This window comes from Zonotrichia leucophrys, chromosome 1A (assembly GCF_028769735.1).
Source record: "Zonotrichia leucophrys gambelii isolate GWCS_2022_RI chromosome 1A, RI_Zleu_2.0, whole genome shotgun sequence".
NCBI lineage: Eukaryota > Metazoa > Chordata > Aves > Passeriformes > Passerellidae > Zonotrichia > Zonotrichia leucophrys.
The window spans coordinates 13,467,215-13,491,999 of record NC_088170.1 but is presented as its reverse complement, the minus strand read 5'-3'; the positions used below and the strand labels follow the sequence as shown (position 1 = coordinate 13,491,999).

The 24,785-nt window shown below is 49.5% G+C and overlaps 2 protein-coding genes and 1 long non-coding RNA gene across 9 annotated transcripts in view; 2 read left to right on the top strand and 1 right to left on the bottom strand.

Annotated features, from left to right (window-relative positions):
• Window positions 1-4,037, top strand: part of LOC135461171 (uncharacterized) — a 28,653-nt gene extending 24,616 nt beyond the window's left edge. For all 6 annotated transcript variants that reach the window (XM_064738187.1, XM_064738165.1, XM_064738159.1 and 3 more), the window contains 2 exons: window positions 7-95; window positions 3,059-4,037. In XM_064738187.1, the coding sequence (XP_064594257.1) occupies window positions 7-95; window positions 3,059-3,254 (285 nt within the window). In that variant the 3' untranslated portion in view covers window positions 3,255-4,037. The remainder of the gene's footprint in view (window positions 1-6; window positions 96-3,058) is intronic.
• A 142-nt stretch (window positions 4,038-4,179) lies between these two features.
• LOC135461234 (uncharacterized) lies at window positions 4,180-8,009 on the top strand. The gene is made up of 3 exons (XR_010438460.1): window positions 4,180-5,127; window positions 6,093-6,219; window positions 7,012-8,009. It is a non-coding gene; the product is annotated as an uncharacterized LOC135461234 (long non-coding RNA).
• Window positions 8,010-8,908: 899 nt separating this feature from the next.
• The window catches only part of DENND2A (DENN domain containing 2A), a 58,262-nt gene continuing 42,385 nt past the window's right edge, over window positions 8,909-24,785 (bottom strand). For both annotated transcript variants that reach the window (XM_064738145.1, XM_064738154.1), the window contains 7 exons: window positions 22,562-22,710; window positions 15,423-15,600; window positions 14,318-14,359; window positions 12,623-12,740; window positions 11,209-11,448; window positions 10,384-10,470; window positions 8,909-9,595 (listed from right to left, as the gene is read on the bottom strand). In XM_064738145.1, coding sequence (XP_064594215.1) covers window positions 9,564-9,595; window positions 10,384-10,470; window positions 11,209-11,448; window positions 12,623-12,740; window positions 14,318-14,359; window positions 15,423-15,600; window positions 22,562-22,710 — 846 coding nt within the window. In that variant the 3' untranslated portion in view covers window positions 8,909-9,563. The remainder of the gene's footprint in view (window positions 9,596-10,383; window positions 10,471-11,208; window positions 11,449-12,622; window positions 12,741-14,317; window positions 14,360-15,422; window positions 15,601-22,561; window positions 22,711-24,785) is intronic.

The following is a 24,785-nucleotide window of genomic DNA, read 5'->3' as shown; positions in this document are numbered from 1 at the left end:
CCACAGGCTGCTGCTGCCAGGCTCTGTGCTGCCCACTACCCCGCCATCCCCATCAGCAGGGAGGAGATTGTCAACGTCTCAGGAGCTGGTGACAGGTACATCCTCGCTGCTTTGTCCTCTCCAGCCCCATGTGAAAGGGCCATAATCGGATTCCTTTGAAATTCTACTGGAAAAGCAACTGCTGCTTGAGGAAGAGATGTTAAGGATGAGACCAGGGCTGGTTGCAGTGATTTCTTGCAAAGCTTGCTAAAATTGTCCCCTGAAGCATCTTAGAAGCCAGGCTTGCCATTATTAGTTTTGCTTTTCTTCAAGATCCAAGCCTTTCCTGGCAATCTAAGAATTCTGAATTACTCTGGGCTGAGCTGCTAAAAGCAAAGTAAACCACCTTACATCAAAGCTGTCTTACTAACTAACTGCCTTACTTCCACACTTCTCCAATGGAAGTGGAACTGCCACTCAAGAGCTAAAATGGCCTTGTAAAAGCATTTCATCAGGTTCTGCATTTGCCTCTGGCAATTTTGAAGCTCTTGCTTCAAAAGAGTCTGCTGTATAATTCGCCTGGCTGTTCACACAATGCCATACATAGAAGTGGGAAATGACAGCTATTATTCCTAGCCCCAGTGATCAGCTCTCAGTCTGTCAGAGTAATATTTTATTATGCTCCTTGTTAACTTGACAAACTATATGTAGCAGTCAGGTTGTTTTTTTCTTCTTGCTTCATATGTTGCAATGGTTGATTTTGTCCTTTCTTTGCCTTGGGCCAGACCAAAAGTCTGTATGTGACAGATATTTCCTTTTCCCTTTCTACTCTTGCCTAGCAATAACTCAACATAGCAACATTTTTTTCTCTGTTCAGTGTCCATAATGAAAAGGTTTTTGTTTGGGCTTTTTTTAAACATAGACAGTCCTCAATATTTTACTTAAAATCAATCAATAACTTCTTGCCAAGCTGGTGAGCCCACTTAACACCAGGACGTGCTGTTTGTGTCCCAGATAACCTCTGAGGTGAGCTGACTCAACTGCAAGCTGCTCTTCTCCAAAGAAGACCAAATGGTTATTTGGAGCAGTAGGTGTAATAACAGCAGAGGGATGGGTGCTGGAGGAGTGTTGTGAGGTCAGCCTGACCTAAGGAAAGCTCAGCTTTGCTCACCGCCTTGGGCAGGTGTCCCCAGCCGCCCCTCCAGGGACACAGCCTCCCCTCTGCACCATCTGCTCAAACACAAGTACTCCTTACTGCAGGACAAGGTGTTTTCTAGAGGCCAATGTAATGAAATGTCCTTCTCAGGGGTTCCTTTTCTGTTTTAAAATTCAAGGGAAGACTGAAGGTGAGATAAAATGCACCACTGCCAACCACCTCCACTGAGTTACACTAGGGAACCTGGAAGCTTGTTTTTCCTTCCAAACCCATCTGAAAGCTTGGGGCCCATTCCTGAAGTAACATTGGTCTGGAAATTCCTGTCCACAGAGTCCCCCACAGGCCATGTGGGGGAATTTTCAAAGCCCCCTTGTTCATTCAGGGTTTTTCTTCCTAATAACCCCAACTGCTCCCCTGAACTCTGGAAATCCCTGCTCTACAGAGTAATAAGAGTGACAAAACAGACTGGAAATGCCAGGACACTGCAATGCCATACAAGCCATCTCCACAGCCTATAAACTGGTTATGTGTCCCAAGCCCAGCCTGGTGGCACCTCCAAAGGACTATTGTAGAAACACAGAATGGTTTGGGTTGGAATGGACCTTTAGTGGTCATCTGGTTTGAACCCTTCTGCAGTGAGCAGGGACAGCTGCAGCTTGATCAGGTTGCTCAGAGCCCCATCCAACCAGGGATGAGATATCCAGCACCTCTCTGTTCATGTTTCACCTTTCTCACTGTAAAGAATTTTTTCCCCATATCTAAAATGTAACACTTTCTCAGCTTAGACCCCATGAACCTTCCCACTTTAGAAGCACTGGTCAGGGGATAATGCAACCCAGAAACAGTGACCCAGGGCACCTCATGCCTCCCCTCCACCCTGTGACTCCCCTGCAGCTCCAGAGCTCTGCCCATGAGCTGAGCATGTGTGCAGGGGCTGTTTGCTCCTTGCCCCCAGCTGCCATGACAACCCAACACCGCAGGCACACACATGGCATTGCTAGGGGATGCTTCACTAAATATTTACTCTCAGCTCCTGGAGCTGTTGAGAGATTGAACACTTTGTGGAAGTCATAATCGTCTGTGCCTTTGTTATAGATAAGAAGATGCTGATGTAATTAGGTGGAGTGCAAAATAAGGGCTCTTTTTACCTTGCCCACGGATTTACTTATTAATCCTCCCTGCCATCACCTTTTCCTGTCCTTGCTTCTTCCTCTAAAATGTGATTGTCTTGTCAGTTCTCTTTCCCTTCTCTGTCCTCTCCTAGCTTCTGAACATTTTTACAGTAGTTGCTGTGAATAGAGTAGTTGCTCCCAATCTATCCCAAACACTGCACTTACATCACTTTTACTGGGAAATCTCAAATGAAAAACCAGAGCAAATGTATCCCAAAAATCTGACTTTCCAATGTAATTTCAGCTTTGAATTTCTTTTTTCAGAAAGAAAAGAGAGGCCTGTTGTCCCTCTCACATAGATACAGAAACTTTGTCTCTCACCCCATCCAACCCTTTGGGGAGAGGAGGCACCAATGAAACGAGGACATAATGAGGCACCAACAAAGAGCAGATAAGTGACAAAATACTGGAGAGCAGGGGAAAATTAGATTCTTCCCTTCTTAGGCTCTTCTTTTCTCCTGCCTCACCTGTAAAACTGAGGAGAAGAGAAAATGTGGTACAAGAGGAAGTATCTCAACTTCTCAGATGAGAAGAGCAAAAAATGCAAATAAATGACAATATTTGGTACTCTAAAATAGATACAGAAAAAGCAAACCCCATTCATTGTAACCTCAGCGTTCCTGTGTGACACATCCTGCTGCTTTAAGTGCTGCTTGGGATCCAAATGAAAGCTCTCACAAATGAACAGCCACATTCCTGGGTTTAAAGCCCTTCTCCCCTTGCTCAAAACCTTCTTTCTTTCCCTCCACAGCTTAATGGCAGGAATCCTTGCAGGGGTGCTTGCTAAACACGACACAGGCACGTGTGTGCGGATGGGTCTGCTGGCTGCCAGCTTGTCTCTCCGTTCCTATGAGCCCATTTCCCCAGAAATCAGCACTTCCAGTGTCAGCCAGGAGCAAGTCAAGAGCAGGAGCTGGCCAGAGGCAAAGGTATGGAAGATGGACTAGAACACTGTGCCTTTCTCATCCATCACCTCATTGCACTTGCAGCAATCCTGTTTTCAGGAACGGGACTGCGTTTTGAGCTTTGAGAACATTTATCTGCTTCAGTCCTGAGTAAACCCTCAAGAAAGGAGGCCCATACCCAGGGAACTCCTGTGGAATGAAAAGCTGATTTGTGGTCTTTCAGACCTCCTGGTTTTCTGATATCCAGCCTTCTAGATTTTCTATTGAGGGAATTGTCTCTTCCTCCACCTTGTATCACTGTTGTCCATTATCACAGTGGCTCCTCTGTCATTGACTCCTGGATCTTCAGGACCATGTTTCTTCAGCTGGGCCCAGCAGCAACATCTGCTCTTGCTGCTTACTCTCTCCTATCCAAGAGGTCCCATGGATCACAACCTGTGGCAGGGTGCAGCTGGCAGGAGCATGACACTGTAGGATAACCTCATTCATCTTCCCAAGCCAGCCAGCACACACCACACCTTCTTGCTCTGAAGTCCAATGCCTCTGGAGAAAGTAGGCAAGACAAAGTAAAGAAGAGTGACCAGGGACCAGCTGGTGGCCTTTAAAAGAAGACAGCTCCTTGTTCCATGTGCCTTCCTTCCTCCTTCTTTAGTCCTGAGTATCAAGTCTGAAGCAGAAGAGATGCAAGGGAGCCAAGGCATCTCCCATGGAAGCCATGAGGAAAAGCCACCTTCTCTCTCTGAGCCTGAAATGTGCACAGGATGAAACTGCAGGTGCCAGCAGATCGGTGAACACTGAAACTCATTAAAACTGATTTCTAATAGAGCTGGGGCTCAATGCTGGTTGGTTTCTAAACCTGATTGGTAGTAAACCTGGAGTACAGACCCACCCTCCTTTTCATCTACGGTCAGACCCCTTGGCTGAGGAGCAGCTCCCTGGTGTCTGACACAGCACTGAGGTCAACCAAAGCTTGATCAGAGCAGCTCTAACACCACTCTCCTGGGTGGGCTCTGCTGTTTAACCAGTGAGCTCCCACTGGAATGGGTGGAGGCATTAACTGGGTGCCTTTCCTCCACCTGAGGCTACTCCACCAGCCTCATAGCAACTCCTTCCCACCTTTCCATCAGACACACAGACATTTACCATCAGTTCTCCTTTACTGAAACCTTGTTTGCAGCTGTGGTTCAGCTGAAGGATCCTGTGCTAGATGCCATGCACCCACGTGTGTACCTGAGCAGGGACAGGCTGGCTGTGGCAGAAGGGTGCTGGGATGTTTGGGAACACACGGGAGGGGGACTGGGGCCCATGTAAGCAGCTGGGTTTGCTCACAAGCTGGAGGTGGGACACAGCAGGGGCGGGGGAACAGGGCTGTGCCCCCAGGGTACATCCCTGCACTATAAAAACTCCTTTGGCTGCATCCAGAGTCAGGGGAAAGCAGCAGCTTCCACCTCTGCTACTGACTCCTAGAGCCTTGTCCAGGCAGGAGGACCCTGAGCAAAGGCAGGACCTGAGGATGAAGGTCCAGGCACTGGCAGTCACCACGCTCCTCCTGGTGCTGCTCTGCCCAGCCCCAGCACTGTCTGGGGCACTGGGGAGCCAGGCTGGCACCCTGCAGAGGCAGGCAGAGGCTGGGCTCCCTGGAGAAGCCCCTTGGCCACCTGGACTTGGAGGGGACAAGCTGCCTGGGCAGGGCTCAGAGAGAAGGAGCCACCCTCTGGCCAGTGCATGGAAAGTGATGAGAGAGGCACAGCCCAGCTCCAGGTCCCTCAGCAAGGCCACGGCCGGGGCTCTGCGGGGCAGTGGGGAGCAGGCTGCCCCTGGCAGGCCCTGGAGGCTCCCCCTGCAGCCCTCCCGCAGCAGGACGGCCAGGCTGAGCCAGCACCTGAAGGACTACGGGAAGTTCAACAGCGACACGGTAAGCACAGGGAGGGAGAGGGTTTGGGCTGGGGCTTGCAGGGTGAGAGGGGCACCAGTCAGGATCAGACAGGACAGCAGGACATGCTGAGCATGCCATGATCCTGCAAACACCAGGTAGAAAAGGTGTTTTCGAGGCCATTCCTCTTAAGATGCATATAAAGGTGCCACTCACAACATGGCTTCTCAATACAGCGTGGGTCTGGGTGCTGGGAAGGGAGTGGGGCAGGGACACCCCCAGATCCCAGCTGGTACCTGGCACAGCTTAGAGCAGAGCTGATGGCTGTGAGCAGCTCAGGAGGAGAGCACAGGTCTGGCTGCAGTTGTCCCCATGTGCTGCCCCCAGAGCTGCAGGGACAGTCCTGCTCCAGCCCCAGCCCCTGCAGGGTTCGGGAACAGGAGGGGAACACTCCCCACAGTGTTCACTCCCTGCAGTGCTAACAGAGCTCTGCCAGCTCTGCAATGGGGGCACCATGCCCTGATGCCCTGCTGGGGACAGCCCCTCTCAGCACTGCCCTGAGGGAGGCACAGCCCTTCTCTGCCCATGGGAAATCTGCTCCACAGGCTCAGCACAGCATCCCACAAGTAACCAACTTCTCCTTTAGCAAACCCAAACCACACTTTGGTGGCACACAAGTAGACCTTGCCTTAACCACAAGTGCTGGGTGATGCTGTGCCAGATGCCACTCAGCTGGGGCGGGTGCCACCACAGCAAAAGGGCAGAGACACTCAGGGGTGTGTTGTGGCTGTGGTGGTCAGCTTAGAGTGCTTCCAGCCAAAACCAGTAATGAACTGCCCCTGGAGCACTTCCTTGGGCCCCAGCTGCTCCAGCTCCTGGCAGTGAAGCTGCTGCTCTTGACCCTGGCGAGCTGCTTGTGCTGTGACTGCAGAGCGATGATGCAGCTGTGACTGGGCTGGTCCTGGCTGCCACGGGCATTGCAACCACCCCTTCCCTTCTCCCTGCAGCACTCCTGCCCCAGCATCCAGTCCCGGCCCTGCCAGAAGCCCTCTGACTGCGGGGGCTGCCTGGGGCTCTACACCTGCAAGCTGCCCGCTGCCACCTGCCACCTGAAGGCTGTCTCCAGGCAGAGAGGTGAGTTCTCATCTCCTGGCAACGGGCACCAGGGATCCCCACGTGCTGCAAAGTCCAAACACACCCCCTTGGCTGCTGCACTCCAAGCCCGAGCCTGACTGCCCCTGCAGGGCTGGGTTTGGTCTCCTGACTGCCCAGGGCTGTCTGTCCTGCCAGCAGTAGCTACAGAATCAACTGCATGGTGGATGGGGCATTCCCAAAAGTTTCAGGGAGGGCTGGGATTTCACAGGTGTCCTGAGCTGTTGCGGGACACCAACAGCCTGTGCTGGAAAACCAAGGAGGGGTACAGAGCCTGGAATTTAGTCAGTAGCTTGGGAGTGAGCAAGTGCAGTCCTGCACATCACGGGCCCTGCAGAGCTGCTCACATTGGTGTGTGAGAGCTGTTTAACTAGGCAGGAACTGCTAGGGAGCAGAGATCACAGCTTTTAATGTTTAACCAGTGTCCTGATTCTCAAGCACCCTTTGGTACATCCATCCTGCCCCCAGATTGGCCTCTTCCCTCAGCACATTTGCCTACACCCATGTACACATGGTCATGGAGTAAAAACTCACCCAAGGCCACTAAACACAGAGACCCAGCTCTGGTGCAGGAAACCCCTGGCAGGTGAAGTGGGCAAGTTTAATGGTTTTGTACTGTACAGTCTGTGTGTATAGCATATAGGGCAACATACCCCAGTGAATGTGCTCTGCTCATGGTCTTCTCTGGTCACCTGCTGCTGGCAGCCTCCACAGGAGGACACACAGACCCATGGGCACACCCAGCACAGATGGTCTTATGGCTTTTCCTTACAGGTGGCTTCCTCCAAAGCATACAGAGCCCTTAGATGGAGAGTCAAGCTCATCTTGGAGCAGCATAGCTCAAACTAAAGCTGAAGAGGCTGTCCTGCAGCTGGAGATCAACACTTCCTGTCCAAGTTGCATTTTAAATCCTTAATGACACAGTTGTAAATGCTTCTTTCATTGTACTTCTCTTGTTCCTGCTTTTTAACATCCCCTTTGGGTTTTGTACACTATGTAGGCTTGATTCCCACTTTCTTGAGAGCAGACAATAAATGCAGTGAGTGGTCATGGAGCCCTGTGCTGGCAGAGCCCCCTTGGAGCTCCCCAATGAGGCAAACAGGGCTATTTCACAGCCCTTTTTAATTTGAGCCATTAGGATAGTGCAGTAAAAGCTGCCAGCATCTCAGCATGCTCACACACCAGTTCAAGCTGAGCTAAGTGTTGGGTAGCCTGGGATCCCTCCCTGCTCCTCACCACAGCTCCTGCCAAGGAAGGCCAAGTCCCACGCTGCTGAAAACATCACTAAGGAGAGGAATGTGGAGTCCCCAGGAGAGGCTTAGCAGTGTGGGGCCATGTAGGAGACCTGCTTCTGAAGGCTGGAGCTGAGCCACAGATCAGCTTTATTTAGCAACCCACAGAGCTTTGCAGGCATCCTGGCCACCTTTACACGTGTGGGGGTGACCCCAGCTTTGCAAAGCTCCATAATGTTTCCATTTAAAACCCTTCTAGAACAAGAACCAAAGCACAGCATTTGATTCACCTCAAACCCCACTGCAGTTCCCTTCAGTGAGCCACCACCAGCTCCTGTGACAGTGAAGTGGCACCAGTTTTGTTCAGCACACCCAAGGGGCAGCCCCCCCCACCTGGTCACCTCTGAGGGAGCCTGACCCTGGCTGGGGAAGGGGAGTAAATGCTGCTGGCTTCTCTGAGCCCCTCTATTGTTGCTTCCTCTGCCCCTGCACAGAGGTTTGGGGGGCACAGAGCTGCAGGTGTTGCCTCCTGCCTGGTGTGACACCACAGCTGTCCAGCATTACTGTGCTCACCACACAGAGGCTGGGGTGGGAAGGGACCTATGGGGGTCACCTGGGCCATGCCCCTGCTCAGGCAGGGCCACCCAGAGCCATTTGCCCAACCTGCCTGGTTGCATGGCTTCAAAAGCTTCACAGAGCAGCACTGGACCCACTGCTCTGCTCTGGTGTGGAATGCAGGTGAGATCCTCTGAACCCCAGTGCTGGTCAGAAAGGTTGTCTCACCTGGCAAGGCCCATGGACCACAGGGATCATTTTCAAAGCCTCTGGGGGTCCTGTGCAGCCCAGCACAGCACAGCTGCAGCAAAGGTACCCATATGCAGCTTTCAGCCTGCAGCCCCACAGCAGCTGGGACAGAGACTCCTCCCAAGAGTAGACTCAAGGATGCTCCAGGTGCTCTTGCCCTCACAAGCACTGCAAGTGTAACAGCCTTCACACCAGCTGGAAAAAAGCCCTCACCCTGCCTCCAGCTCCACTCACCTCCCCTGACAGCTCCTCACTGAAGGAGGTCCCCACAGGCAGAGGAGTGGGGTCTCCCCAAGCAGGAGCACAGAAGGCAGCAGCAGCAGACACTCTGCCATTGCCTGTTCCCAGCTATGCTTCCCAGCAGCAACACCCATGACAGCAGAGGGGAGCCCATCTGACCTTTGGGAAGCTCTCCCAGACAAGATCCTGCAGGTGGGCTCCACCTTGGGCTCTCCTGGAAAGCTGTAAGGTGAGGGATGGAGGCCACCCAGCCTCTGAGACTCACAGGGAAGCTGAGGGCCTGGCCAAGGCAGGGGTCCAGCTGCCTGATGTCCTCTCTGGCTCATGCTTGGTGCTAGGTGGGACAGTGGGAACACACAGCTCATCCCTTTCCATGAAAACACCATGGATCCACGTGCCTTTTACACAACTGGCTTTTAATTACACTGCATGAGGAAAGGCCTCTCCTCGTGCCAAGACTCCCTGGTACAGCCACCAGGGAGCTGGCTGGCCCATCAAATCCTCAGTAGGTTTAGTGGTTCCCCCTCACCCTTTTCCCTTGGAAGCTTGGAAGCTCCTCCTGGTCAGTCCACATCATCCCTGCAGCCCTCAGTGTCCTTACTTTGCAGAGGCCTACTTGCAGACATCTCTGTCCTTCCCCTCCACGCCCTCTTTGCCTGCTCAGTCCCATGGGAATCCCCATTTGGCCTCCTGCAGCACCAGGCAGAGAGGAGGCAGGGCAAGAGTCATCGGTTAATAACTGTTCTAACCTCAATATAAATAGAAAAATACAACCAAATAAAGAATTGGCTAGCTAAGAGATCCAATCCACGGGGATGCCTGCAACGTGCTAGTGCAGAGTTCAGAGAGAGTGCTTGGTCCAGTGCTTGCTACTGTAGACATCCAGAAGCCTGTCCTGGCAGCTGCAGCCATCCCACCTTCCTGCAGCACCATGGCTCTGTGCAGCTGTGCCCAAGGCTGCTGGCTCAATGGGAATGGTTGAGGAGTCTGATTTATTGCTGCTAAGTGGTAAAGCCATTCTCTTCTGTGGAATGAGGATGTGCTTCGCTCTTACTTTTTGTGAAGGAATTTCATTTTGCTGCCTGAAGAGACAGAGAAAAGAAAATGGACTCTCCACAGCAACAGGCAAAACAAGGTCATTTCCCACCACCTCTGTCCTGTGCAGTGCACTGGCCCTGCTGCCATCCCTGGCTCCTTGTCCACAGCCAGCTGCTCTGCAAAGCTGGAAGCAGGGGCCTGCAGAACTCTGCCCATTCCCTGGGAGCAGTGCTGCAGGCTGAGACCCTGCAAGCTCCCAGGCACACCCTCCAGAGCCCATTTGTCCAGGGCACACCAGCCCCTCAGGCACTGCTGCTCTTAAATGGCCAAGAACAGACAAGAGGATCAGGGGATGTGATCTTAACACCTGATCAAACTCAGCCACAGAGTCTGATGTCTTATCAAAGACTTCTGACTTCAGTCTGCAGCTCTTGGCTAGCTCTCCTTACAGTGGAAAACAGATTGACTCTTAGAATATCCCTGGGCAGTTCCCACTGCTGATCCCTAAGGGCAAACCTGAAGGCAATGAAGTCTCTGTCAATGCCCTCATCAGGACCTGTATTCACCATCCCTAAGTCCCTGGCTGCTCCACTGCCTCCTCACACCCACCTGTCTCCTTTAGAGGACATGGATTCAGCTCATGGCCCAGCCTTTGGTTCTCCACCAGCCTCCAGACAGTGACTGACCAAGGCCAGAGCCAACAGCGTGCCAGCACAGGGATACATGGCCAGGCACTGGATGCCACACTTAGTCACCAGCTCTGTCACCCCTGGGCAGCAAGGCAACAAGAAGCCCAGCCCTTGGGAAGCCAAGGGTTTTGCTGGTTCCTTACCTAGGCCTTTCAGGAACCTATTGACTCCACTCTGCTCCCCACTGGGAAGTGTTTCCAGGTACTCCTGAGCCCGTACCTCAAACAGACCTGCAGAAAGACAGAAATCAACAGCTTTTATTTTGTGTCTCTCTAAATCCAAGTAGGAATGCCCACCTGAAAATGTACTGTCTCAGCTTACCCACACATTATTGCACAGGAGAGAGAACAACTCACCCCACCTCCTCCATCAGCTGAGGCCAGATTTGGCACAGAAGCTTTGATCTGCCCCCTCCCTCCCCACTCAAGAGGAGCTGCTGTACCTCACTCAGGGTACAGAATGTACCTCACTTCATTCTGCTATGAACACAGCTAAGCCCAGGGAGTGACATCATCTGGGGAATCATCATGCAGAATTTACCTCTTTTACTCAGCCACCTATTCAAGCATTCCCTGCTTATTAATGCTCATCAGGAAGCTGCTAAGCCAGCACCAGTAGCAGCAGGGACAAGAAATTTTAGCTGCCAGTAGAGCCCTTGGGACTGTGGGATAACAGGAGTGAAGGGGAGGGTGGGAAGGAGATGAGCATCCCAGCTTTCTACTAGACAAAAGAACCATGACCAATCCAGCTCATTTTTTCCCCAGACACAGGAAGAAGGCATGAGAGACTGCAAGAATAAATGTCACTCCAGCAGTGGAACTCAACGTGGAATGGAAGGGGCACACGTGGAGGATACTGCAAGGGTGAAAGATGCCTGCAATCCCAACCCCATCCAGAAACCAGCAGATTCCCTTCTGGTGCTCCTGTACAGACACTGCAGCCTCCAGAGCCCAGCTGGAGCCCCTCACCTCTGACCCCCTGCTTCCGCAGCTCCCGCTCCTGAATGAAGCCCCCAAACATCTGGGTCTCCATGAAGACCTCCAGGAAGCGCCGGAGGCTCTTGGAAGAGACGGATTTGCGGAAGGCCTCGCGCTGCAGGGCCCGCTCCTCGCGCTCCGTGGGCGTCAGGAACAGGGAGTAGTGGCCCACAATCTCCACAAAGAAACGGACAAAGGCCTCGGACACCACCTCGTTCAAAGGGCTGGTTTCTAGGGGAAAAATAAAGAGGCAGTGCTCAGGACAGTGCTGTAAGAATGTGCTAGGAAAATCTCTGGGTAAAAATTTTTTTTCAGATCCAGCCTGAGAAGAAAAAGCTGCTCAAGAGAGACAGCATCCTAGGAAGTGCTTGTCATGGAAGTAGACCAAATTGCTACTATGAAAGACACCAAGCTTTATTTTGGTGCTCACTTTTCTCTGGTGGGATGGGGGAGAGAATCAGAAAAGTAAAAGTGAGAAAACTTATGGACTAAGATAAAGAGAGTTTAATGGATGAATATAAAACTGCATGCAAGCAAAGCAAAATAATTGTTTTACTCAGCAGCTCCCATGGGCAGGCAGGTGTTCAGCCCTGCCCAGGAAAGCAGGCCTCCAGCACACATGCCTTGGGAAGACAAAATACCCTGTTTCCAAATGTCTCCCCACTTCCTCCTTCTTCCTGCAGCTTTATATGCTGAACATGACTCCATGTGGAACCTATTGGGCATGAGCATGACTCCATGTGGAACCCTTTGTTTTTTCGGGGTCAGCTGTCTCTGTCCCCTCCCGACTCCTTGTGCACCCTTAGACCACTCAGTGGTGGGGTGGGATGAGAGGCAGAACGCTGTTGGCTCAGAATGAGCTCTGCTCAGCAACATCTAAAACATCCCTGCATTATCAACACCATTTCTAGCACAAATCCAAAACACAGCCCCACACCAGCTATGGAGAAAATTAACTCTGTCCTAGCCAAAACCAGCACATTCTCCAGGCTCCTCTGCACCAAGGAGATGCCCATACTGTCCCCAAGAGAGCTGTCCCAGCCCAGTCACCATAAGCCACATGGTCACTGCTGAGTCTGCAGCTCTGCAGGTGACTGTCCCCTAGAGGAGCCTGCATCACTCATGGCCAGCAGCAGAGTGGGATGAAAGCCTATGAAACCCCTCTGAAAAGGAGTGTAAGGGAAACATGGCCAGAGCTGGGAAGAAATAAGTGCTGTTGCCCTTCACACAGAGAACTGTCCCTGTGCGCTGGAATACTACTTTACATAGCTTAACCAAAATCCTGATCTACCTCCAACACCTGTGGTGTTAAATTCAGTACAAGCCTAGTTCCCCTCTAAGAAGTGACAAACAAGAAAGGGGCAGGAAAAGACATGGTTTTCAGCTGAAAGGCATTGTGCTTTACCCTGCTTGCCATTGACAGGGCCCTCCTCCTTGTCGCTTGCCAGCTCATTCCTCTGCTCCAAAATGTGCTCTAGGGCGGCCTGCAGCTTGCGGGGCAGGATGGAGTCCTCATCTTCCATCTGTAAGACAGAGCCACCTCCTCAGGGACTGGGGCTGGGACAAAAACATCTCCTACCCTGTCCCCAGCACAGCAGAGGGAGCACTAGAAATGACCTGTGAGGAGAGGCGTAACTGTAATGCATTTGGCACATTCCCAGCACCACCCAGCGCAGTACTATCAAGAAGCACAAGAGGAAGGAGAAAGGAGGTGTGTTTTCCTAAATATTCCCCTTTTCTGGAGGAATTTTACATGTCTGACCCTGGAGGCTACTGGGCAGGGCTCACCCCTGGCCTCACCATCTGCCCATGAGCACTGGCCCTGCCACAAAGAGGAGGTGTGTGAACAATGCTGGCACATGGCCAGTGAGCAGAGCCTCTGCTCAGTCACCAAACCTCTTACACAGGCATAAGGAATTCCCAGGCAGCATAGGAGCCAAGGAACTGCCAGTGACTCTGCAGAGCTCCTACCAGCCCTGGCTAAGTTGGCTGATTCAGCTGAAGCCTTCAGAAGAGAGGTGCAAGGTAAAGCATTACCCCAGAGCTGAGGCAGCTGGCAGGCGAGGACTGTGGGAGGGCTTGGCCTTCTCCCACATGCTGCTCCCTGCAGCAGGAGGAGCACTCAGCCCATCTGAGTGAGGGGAGCAGCAGGAGGAGCACTCAGCCCAGCTGAGTCAGGGGAGCAGCAGGAGGAGCACTCAGCCCAGCTGAGTCAGGGGAGCAGCAGGAGGAGCACTCAGCCCAGCTGAGTCAGGGGAGCAGCAGGAGGAGCACTCAGCCCATCTGAGTGAGGGGGAGCAGCAGGAGGAGCACTCAGCCCAGCTGAGTCAGGGGAGCAGCAGGAGGAGCACTCAGCCCAGCTGAGTCAGGGGGCTGAGCCCCTGCACAGACCCACGCTGCCAGCACTGCTCAGTGATCTGCCAAAAAGCTCTGGTAAAAAAGAGCCTCCTGGGCCAGGAGTATGTTTGCTCATTTATCCTCTTCCCTTCCTCCTCCTCTTCCCACTCCTCCTTCCACAACAAAGGGAAGTGAAAATCAGCAGGCAATATTGCCTGCAGAGCAACACACAGGCTCCCATGTACCACCTTCCTGCCTCTAACCCATCCAGTGCAAGGACTGGATTGAGGAACCCCAAGCTCCTGAGGCAGTAAGGATTTCAAAAAACCATCAAGGCTCTCCTCCCACTCAGGGCAGAGGCAGAGTATGTGGTGGGAGATGAACTGACAGACACAGGCTGCAAGAACCCACACTGCTTCCCAGCAGACAGTGCTGAGCCAAAGCTTTCCAGCTCTGTCCTCTGCCTTAGAGGATGACACTTGAGGACCTATAGTGCCCAAGTGCCACCATTTTCCCCTCTAAAAAAAAAAAAGAAGAGAGAAAGAGGTAATTCCCAATGATTTAGTCCTCAACAGCTGTGGTTTGGGATGCAGGTTACATATATACACAGCAACCCCTGTAACGCTGCCCACCACAAGCCCTGCCTCAGTTTTTGAGTGGGGAGAAATTGATCCACCCAGGCAGGTCAGCAAACACAGATGGAGGTAAGTTATGGAGGAAAAAGGGGAGAAAAGCGAATTAGCTCTGAATTAGCTCTGCTCACCTGTCTCAGAAACCGATTATTTACAAGGTCAACGACGAGGACCTAAGAAGGAAAGAGCAAGAATCAAAAGGGGAAGTAATTATTTCCACCATCAGAGTTTATCCTAATCTGTAACTGCTCTGGAGGAAACACTTCCCTGCTCCTCCTACCCGTCACTGCAGCTGGAGGAGGCACCCAGCATGACCCAGGAGCACAGCCCGTGTTGTGGCTTCCTAGGGATGCCACTGCAAACCACAGCCCAGCTTGGACAGCAGGAGCTGTGCTCCAGGCCTGGGCCTCTGCTCCTTTACCACCCAGCAGGGTCAGAGCTTCATCCTTTCTCCCTATGTGCTGCACTGCTGTCTCCTGGGGGGCAGAGATCAGATTCAGCCTTGCTGTGCTCACCCTTGTGCCTCAGGAATCCAATTCTTAATTATTTATTGCTACTGTGAGGCACCTGTGTTAACCCAAGGGGCAGCTGTCCTGGCCAGGCTGCAGCAATCACACTGAAGACTGACAGGATTTGCATGCAGCTCCTAGACAGCACCATGCAGAAACCAATATAAACTGTAATAAAACCATCTCCTACCCACAGCTGGAGATTCCAGCCCCCTGCCTTCCCAAGCTGTGGCCAAGGTGGAGCACAGACCGTTGTTTGCCTGGGGGAACACCCAGTTCTGCCCTTACCCCACACTCATGGCAGCCAGAGGATGAGAGCTCTGCTCCCTGGCACTGCCAGCTGACAGAAAACAGCTCAGCCCACAGGGAAGAACCTCGAGTTCAGCAGGGTGTGGATGCAGGACTCAGAGTGAGGATGCAGGACTCACACACAGTGGGATGCAGGACTCATTCAGAGTGGGGATGCACGACCCACAGTGGGGATGCAGGACTCACTCAGAGTGGGGATGCAGGAATCACAGTGAGGATGCAGGAATCACTCACGGTGTGCATGCAGGACTCACTCACAGTGGGATGAAGACTCCCAGTGGGGATGCAGGACTGACTCCCAGTGGGATGAGGACTCACAGTGGGATGAGGGCTCACAGTGGGGATGCTGGACTCACTCATAGAGGGGATGCAGGACCCACAGTGGGTATGCAGGACTCCCAGTGGGATGAGGACTCACCTCCTCCACGGGCAGCTCCTTCAGGCGGGGCAGGGAGCTGGAGAGCAGGCCGATGAGGAAGGGGGTGGGCGAGCACACGATGTCGATCATGGAGGGCGGCAGCACGGGGATGTAGGTGTGCTGCCAGGTGAACGGGTACAGCAGGGCCACCGTGGCATGGCAACACTTGGACAGAGTGCTGGAAGACAAAACACAACCAAGGGCAACAGCTGGTCAGTCAGGGAATCAGGGGTGCTTCCTAGAAATCAACTGCTCCCTGACTGATCTCTCTAATTACTAAGGGCTTTCCCACATTTCTGACCTCATTTCTCAGCTTCAGAAGCAATGACTTCTGAAAGATGATCCCAGCCCACGCTCCTATGAGAAGAGATGGGTTCCACTGAATCAGGGATCTGCTGCTCCAGTGCCCTGATGGAAAATATCAGACAAACACTGCATCTTTTATGCCACTGCCTCTCCTTAGAGAAATGAGTGCATTTAGCCACAGCTCTCTGGCAGGAGTCAGGCAGGATATCCAGCTAGCCATGGCAGAGCTTGCCACAGTTACTCATCTCTTCTGAGTCTGGAAGCATTTTTATGTGTCAAGAGAGGGGGAAGGCTAGCTTCTGTAAATCTTGTATATATAACATCATTTGGTTTTACCAGCATCCAGGAAGGGAGAGGAAGGAGAGAAAGGAGAGGAAGGAAGCTGGTGCAACATGCAGGAGCCACGTGGATAGAGAAGGATGCCCAGCTGGCTCCCATTAGGCTCCATGGGAGAATTTACATTCAGCAAGCTGGGTTTATTGCTGACTTGAGAGGGAAAGGGTTTGATGTGTGTGGATTTGAGCTTGCTCTGAAAAGTGCAGCCTGCTTTCCCTCCCCACTCCAGTTAAGTTTGGTGGATGTGCATCCCTGTGCTGTGTCACTAGGGCATGCTGAGCAGAGTGACATGGCTGGGGACAGCTGGCTGGCTTCCATCACATAAGCTCAGGTTAGCAGAAGAAAATTGTGGCTGCTGGACATCAGTGTGACAGTATGAAGTAGTCAGGCAACAAACAGTGCTAAACACATGACACTTTTTGGAGATGAGGAGATCCCAGGGGAGAGGCTGGAATCTGCTCAACCTGAAAATTTCATCTGGGACTGCGACAGGTAGAGAACTGGCACTTGGGAAAAATGTGTGTTCTGAGAAAGTCTCTTCACAACATGGGGACAGTGTCCTCTCTCTTCACTCCCAGAGGACTGTCTTTTCTAAGGAGATACTCTGTAAAAACAGAGCAACACCCTCCAAAGGCTCTGTTACAGAGTGGTAGCTTTAAATGAGAAAAAAATCTTCAGTTCCACATAATTTTTTTGGAAAGGTGTATCTCCCTCCCTGCATTGACTCCTCCAGGCTGCCCCTCTGCTGCTGCTCTCCAGCTGTGCCTGCCATTATCAGCTAGCCCACATCTTGCCATGTCTATCACAAATGCAAGGCAGATAATGAATCTGAGAGAAGCAAAATTAAAATAATGAGAAAACAAGAAGCTAAACGAAACAGAAATATTAAAAAAAAAAACCAGAAAAAAGTGGGAATAATATCAAAGTAGATGATTTTTGTTGTATCTTTCATACAAGATAATCTTGAAAGGAACTGCAACAAAAGTGGGTATGTCATCTTAGAAGTGCACTCCAAGCTAATGAAATCCTTTAAAACCATCTCCTTCAAAGCTGTGCCACTCATACATTTCAGGTCATGTTAGCAGATACAAAAGCAGGGGCTTCTCTTCCTCTCCATTACTGCAGAGCATATTTTCCACTCCTCGATTTCTGACTGATAATAGACCTGGTAATAGCAGCAGCAGCATAGTGAAAGCTGAAAGAACTGCACCTTTCATCACTTGTGCACAGCAGTGGGGCATTATCACCACCCACCATTCCTCTTCTTTGAGCAGAAGGTGAATGTGGAAGTGTTAGGAGTTTTACATTTGTCACCAATCCTCTATTTTGAAGGTGTATCCAAATTTTCTGCCTAAACATGGGACCTGAATTTACAGACAGCATGTGAAAACCCATGGAAAACATCTCTGAGTGCAGGTAGCTCCAGAGAAGAGCAGTGAGCAGCTGAAGTACATGGTTATTTATGGATGGTGAGATATTATGGCAAGCTGTCTCCTGCTATATTTATGGTGCCTTGTTCTTGCCTCAGCCCAGTGAGCACACATGGTACGTGAGAGATCGAGGGGGAGGAGAGATGGCCCAGCTCCAGAGAGTGCAAGTCAAAGGCAGAGCTGTGTTAAGTCTGAAATTGCATACACCAGGCAGTGGGAAGTAAAGATAACTTCCCCTTCCACCCTTCCATCTGTGCATGACTCAACGCCTCCAGGGTGAAACCCAGTGATCTCTGCTCCCAAACATTTCTCACTGTGGAAGACCCTTCCAGGCAACAATACTGGTAGGGTTGAGGTCTGTGAGCCTCCCTTGTAGGCAGAGCAGTTCAGGGATGCACAGAGGAGGTATCACTGAGGTACCTTTTGCACATGTCAGACTTGCTCTGCAGGAGTCTCAGGGAGCTGCAGGTTGCCAGGAGCCCAGGAGAACCGTGGCCATCTAGGGTGACTCAAGCCTAAGATCTCTTTCTCTTGCATTTGGCACTGCACCAAGCACTAAGGGACTGCTGATTCACACCAGGCTGATGAGCCTTGCAAAAGAATCCAGCTTGATAAATCCCTTTTATGCCACCTGTGAGACTCTTCAGGCAGCAGCAACATGACTGCAGTGTGCTGTGTGTCAGGAGCCACCCTGAGGCCACACAGGTTCAGGCCAGCTGCTCAAATGGGACACAGGCACCACTTTCTAAGGCTTTTGGTTTCATGAGTAACCTTGAAAATGCTGCAGGTCTTTGAAGAAGGCTGTCAAGATGCTGAGCACGTTTTCAGGGGTTCATTCAGCCTTCTGCAGGGAACATGTTAGAGTTGCTCACAGTTGAGACTGAGATGTCAAGGCTAGTACAGAGGCTCAAAAGTACTGAGCACACAAGAAGCCTCAGACCCCTCCCTAAAGGCCTGATTTGGGTGGGAGTGACACACAGATCTCTGGGTAAGCATTTCCCTGGTCAGAGCAATGATCCTGCTGCAACCTGTGACACTTGTTTGCTTGAACAGACCTTCCCAGCACCCTGTGGAGCTGCTGCTTCTTGGGAGCCACCTTGAACACAGGTGGCCAATACAGAGAGCTGCAACTACACAGAAACCCTTCTTCCTCTCCTGGGAAAGCCTGCTCCAAGACTAGCTTGACTTGCTCTAAAAGACACCTTGACAAGTTGCAACAGCTTCTACAAGGGGACGCTGGCTGCTCAGGCTGGTTGCTTTCCACTCCAAAAGCAAGCGTAAGTGATAAAAAGCCTCCAAAGCTGACTCCCTATTTGGGTTTAGGATCTGCATGATTTCTGAAACACACCAATGAATCAAACATCCTGCTGTAGTTTAATGCCAGGAAGTCCTGTGGTCCCTGCACTAACCAAACTGCTCAAGATATGCGGGCATTTGGCAATTTAAGACTATTTGAATATGTATCTTTTAATTTTTTTTTTTTATAAGCTCTGCCACAGTAGGATTTGTTTTACAAACACCTTCAGATTTCTGAGACTGTGTCACATCTGGAGTTACTTATGATGGATTACAGTTCTGGTTTGCAACATTTAGCAGGCACAGCAGCTTCCAAGCATTGTCCCATGACTTCATACAGCACTGCTGCAAATCCCACCAGGAGGATGCCAAGTTCCACCAGCTCTCTGGGGACCCTCACTGACTCCCACAACGTGGCAGGTTTGTGCAGGTGAAGAAATGATTATTAAGATGATCTGAAGAGACAACACTATTATCAAACTTCATCCTTGGGTTTCTTCTTCTCCCTAATCACAGGGCAAAAAGGGAAAAACCTGCTAGGCTGATATTCACAGTCCCAGATTTGTTTTTGTAGCACATGGTAGAGGGTTCTTCCTGATGATTAATTACCTTTTGCTGGGGATGACCACATTTAAAGTGTCTACTCTAATTCTTTCAGATCTGCCTTTGATAACAATGACCACTTTGTGTTGTTGATACAGCTGTGGTTTCTGGCAGAGACAGAAGCAATTGCTTGAGTTGGTCAGATCCACAACAAGCTTTTGAGATCTGGAAAAAGGAGGCTTTGATTTTAAGCCTTTGCAAGCTTTTCTTTTTAAAAAGCCTTCTGAATCACAAGATCTCCTGCTCAGGCCATTAAAAACTGCCCAGCTTGAGGTACCTTGTGACATCAGGTGATTTTAGCTGAAAGATGGCTTCTAAAAGGTTGTTTGGCAGTGCCTGGAGCTGCCTGCCAGGCAACATCCCTCTGAAACAAAAGCAGCTCTCATGTTGCAGTGTCTGACCCATGCCACTGTCTCCACTGGCCAGGGACTAAAGTTAACATTGCAGGAATGAACAAAAGCTGGGGGAAGACTGCACAACAGAGTTTTAACAAAGTCATTTTCCTGGGTTGTGAGGCAATGTATACCCCAGTATCCATAGTGACAGGGAAAAAAACCCACCCAAAAACTAATAAACCAAATTCTTTCCTTTTCCGCTGCCAAGCTGTGGATTGACAGGTATTTAAACACTCAATGCTCATTCTAAAGATGGAAAAGACAAAGTATTTCACTTGCTGTACACTTGTTAGATGCATTTTTTGGCTCAGCTTGAAAACTTTTCACAGTTCTTGCAGTATTTGGCAGGAGACCTTGCAGCTTTCTTTTCCCACAGACTGATTTTATAGCAATTAAAGGATGTAAATAAATTGTACACATCATTTCTCTGTCCCTCACACCCAGATACACCTTTTCAAACTTGGACAGATAGTTATTAATAGTACCCACATGAAGAGCCCCAAAGATTAATGATAAATGTAATTTATTGCGCATCTTTCACTGTGTCACCTGCACTCTTCCCATTAATCCATCTCAGCTGGATTATTTCTAGCATTCCTAACCTCTGAGCACTTTCCAACAGCTGCTTTTACAGTTTTTTTTCCTTCTCTTCAGCTATTTCCAAATAGTGTTTCTTATCTTTCCTCTCAAATTGGCATTTTCACTCCTAGAGTGAATGCTACTTAACTTGAGTTCGATGTATTCCTGTCCCAGGAAAAATATAATTTGGACAGAAGATCCTGTATCTCCAATATCATCAGCTTTCAAAACATGGAAGGTCTACCAATGAGTAGAAGAGACTGTTCACCTCAGGAAAGGCTCACAATGCCAGTCCATTCAAGTCAATGAACTGGATTAAAATACAGCAGTTACTTAATTTTGAGGGATATTTTCTTTGTTTTCTGTATTTCACATCTTTACAGCCCTTTGGGATAATTTCCAAGCTTTTGCTCCACAAAAACAAGCCAGAGAAACTTCATATTTTGTAAGAGGAAAAGAAAAAGACTCTCCTGAAATTGCTCAGAGTAAGGTCTTCTCAGAAATATCAACTATTAAAAGTCTCATAGAGAGCTGGCAAACCTATGGTAAATATTTGAATCTGAGCCCTGTGGTCTAACAGACCCTGGATCTTTTAAACATGACAATTCTTTTTTCACAGGAAAAAGAAAAAAAGCTGTTTATGAGATATTCAGAGATTCTAGAAGCTATGATTCTATAGCTCTCTCCCACTCTTTTAAAGGCCTGTACAGCTGGACTCATTCCTAAGGACCCTAGATATGCTGACAAAAGAGATAGGAGTGGGAAATGAACACCAAAACCCATCAAGGTGCTTTCAGTTACAGATATCATACCCCATGCTTAGAATACACAGTGTTGTGCTGTCATGTAAAGATGTGATAAGAAAAGATTTGCTAAAAAATGTTCATTCTAAAGTGATGTCCCAAACCCCCCATCAAAAAGTTCCCTGCCATTTCCTGATACCACCCAGCTCTCTTGTAGAGATTACAATGTCAATCTGTGTCCTTAAAAAATTTTCCCAGAATGTAAAATTTATCCTACAAAAGAAAAGAAAAGTATTTGAGAGCCTGTGATCATAGATGATGTCATGAATCATATATGTTACATAGAGATGTAGTGTTTGGATGAGTTCTCTCACTTTCAATACAAATCTAAATGCTCTGCATGAAATGTGTGGTTTAAGTATCCAGAATACCAAGTTTCTACACACATAACATATCAGTAATTATAAAGAGGCAAATTTTCCCCTTTCTGAACCAAGACATCTGCAAGCAACCAGTGCTACAGCTTCCCTCTCCCAGCCTTTCTATTCCTGTGATGAGACTGCCTGAGCTCTGCCCACAGAGAGCCCTGGATCCATGCAGAATGAATTTCCCCCCTTCATTTTCCTCTAGAAGGGGCCTCTCCATTCTGTGCCCCAGTGCTCAGTCCCAGAGCTGCAGGCTGCTGCCTGGAAGTTGTGAAAACAGACAGCTTAGGGGCATTGTACACTCCTGAAACCTGAGCGTGCTCCTCAGTGTCATTACTCATCCAGGCAGCTTTTCTTTCCCCAGCCCTGGCGAACTTTCCTCCCTGAATCCTCAAGTGCTTCAAGGGCTGGAGAGCTGCCAGCCACCAGCTGCACAAGATCTTAAAGAAACCCAGACCTATTTTCATCCTTTAGGAGAGCAAACAAATATATTTTTAAAAGAGCAAATTGAGCAGATTCAAAATAGAAGGGGGAACTCCTCTGTCTCATTTCCCCTCCTCATTTCCCCATTTCGCTGCATCCTTTGTTTTCATCCCCATAAGAAGAAAGAAGTATTTAGAAACCAATATGAAAATACAAGCAGAAAAATCAAGATTTTGTGACATCAGGGAACTCAGAAGGGACAGTTATCTCTGCAAACCCAGCACAGCTCAGCAGGGAACAGTGCAGCATGATGAAGCAAAGGGAGGGGTTTTGCTTCCTTAGCACCAGGGATCTGAAATTATCTAGAGGAAGTGGAATTTGGTTCTCCTTGGGGACAAGAAGCAGTACTTTTTGCAAGCTGCAAAATGAAATTATGGTTCATGGCCTGAGTTCCCAATTCCTGGGAAGAACAGCCCTATTCACATCGTTATGAGGTTGAAAAGGGCAGAGAAGAAAAAGAACAAAGCAGAGGGATCTGTCACTGCAGCCTTCCCAGCCTCCCTTCCCTGCCAGCATTTTCTTTAGGGCAATGCAAGAGGGTACCTGAGCTTGTCTGCAATGAAGATCACCCTCCTTTCCAGCAGCAAGGAGGCAAAGACTCTGCTCAGGTGCCGCACGCTCAGGGAGGTGAACAAGGACTCGAAATCAACGTGCTCCAGCCTGGAGTCGAGGGGCCGCCGCAGCTCGATGACCTGGGGGACACAAAGAGCACATTGGTGCCACCCAGAGCATGCCAAGCAAGGACCCAGCAGGTATTTCCACTGCCAGAGCCCTCACTGACTGCTGGTGAGCACCACAGAGCAGCAAGTCCTCAACCACAGTCCTTCCAAAGGCCTCCCATAAATCCTTCTTCCAGATGAAGAGGATCCAGAGTCCACTCCAATAGGCACAGCATGAGATCAACCACAAGTTCTTCCCACTGGACTGAGGACAGCGAGCTCTTCATAAGGAGGAAAACTAGTTTGTGTCCAGCTAGGAGTGGTTTTCAGGCAGAAGAATGTCATGGAGCCTTGCAAATCTACACTCTGACTTTTACAGTTAGGATTTATTTATTTTTTACTGCAAGAATCTGGATGCCTAACCTCCTGACCATAAATTTTTTATATCAGTTACAGACTAGAGCAGCCTGTGGGTATTTTTCTTTGTTCATATCTACTTAAATAATGCCTGTCATAGCACCTTAGCACTTCATACTCCTTATCTTGGACAGATGCTTATCTAAATTGTTTTTGAAAGTCTCCAACACCACACATTTCATAAATCCCACAAGAAAATTACTCTAGTTCTGAACTACCCTCACCAACACCAAGCTTGCAGCTGAAACATGTCAGTGGCAAATTACTTCAATCTCAGTACACACTGAGAGCAACTGGTCACATTCCTCTCTGCAGGAAACTTCTTGTGTATTGAAAGGTTATCATGTGTCTTCCTTTGTCTTTTGTTTTCTATATTAAGTAAACAATTTTCTCAAGCTTTGCCTGCATTTTCTAGACCACTTAGTAAAAACAGAACTACCCTGCTGGGGCTTTCTCCTAGTGGGTGCATGCTTTGGAAAACAATACTCCAAAGAAAATACCATCAACACTGGAAAGCAGAAAATTTGCTTTCCTTTATTATTCATCCCTCCACTTGCTTTCACAATGAAGGATTTTGTCTAAATAATACCACTCTGCTACTTTTGCTCACTTTAGGGCCCACTGTGCCACCAGATCCTCCTCTGAAGTACCACTGCTCACTCAGTTACTTTCATGTTGTATAAGACTACTCCTTTCTTCCTCTCAGCATTTTGCTTTGGTCCATATTGATTTTCCCACCAGATGTTCCATTTACAGAATTACAGAATCACAGAATCATTTAGACTGGAAAGGATCTCTAAGATCATTGAGTCCATGTGATCACTACCATGACAACTAGACCACAGTGCCACATCCAGTCATTTCTTGAACACTTGAATATGTTTCTTGAATTCGGGGGAGTGGGGCACTTTGACTGTTAATCCCTTTCTCTCCAAAGTGCCTGCCCCCATCCCAGTGCTGTACTGTGTAAATGTGGAGTTTATGCCATCAATCTGATAATTAATGAACAGAATCCCAGACACAAACCAGCCACAACATTCTCACAGCACACCACTGGGACTTTGCTCCTCCAGCACACATTTTTAACCAGCTTTGCATGTTCTCTGCAGTAATGTCATTTAGCTGGGACTGTTTCCAGTTGGGTTGAGGAGAATGTCATCATGTAGTGCTCTGCCTGAAAGCCTGCAGACACAACTTTATCAACTTGCTCTCCTTCCTCCCTCTCACATTCAAGGCATACCAAGTATGGCCAAAACTACCTTCAATTTGTTTCCCTCCATCCCCCCACAGTCCTTCAATGCCATGCTCTAAAGCTCTGTACTCTTAAAAGCCTCCTGCTGTCCTCACACCACATCTTGTGAGATGCAACACAGATCCTCACCTCCACATTGTGAAAATGTCATTCTCAAAGGCTGCAATATTAGCCTGGTATGGTTTCAAGGATTTTTTGACCTGATCCACACAAACAGAGATTCTGTATTAAGGTGCTGGAGCACATTGTTCAAACCTGTCATTAGGAAGTTGTGTGGTGTCCTTGAGCAGATCCAAGTCATATGCTGGGCAGCACAGGACCTGCTGTCTGTGCCTCCAGGCCTCAAGGCCAATGTCCTGGTTCCTTTTGCTATATTAGGCTGTGTGCTTACATTCATTTTTACCATAGGATTTCCATTTTGATTCTGAGTCACTGAAGT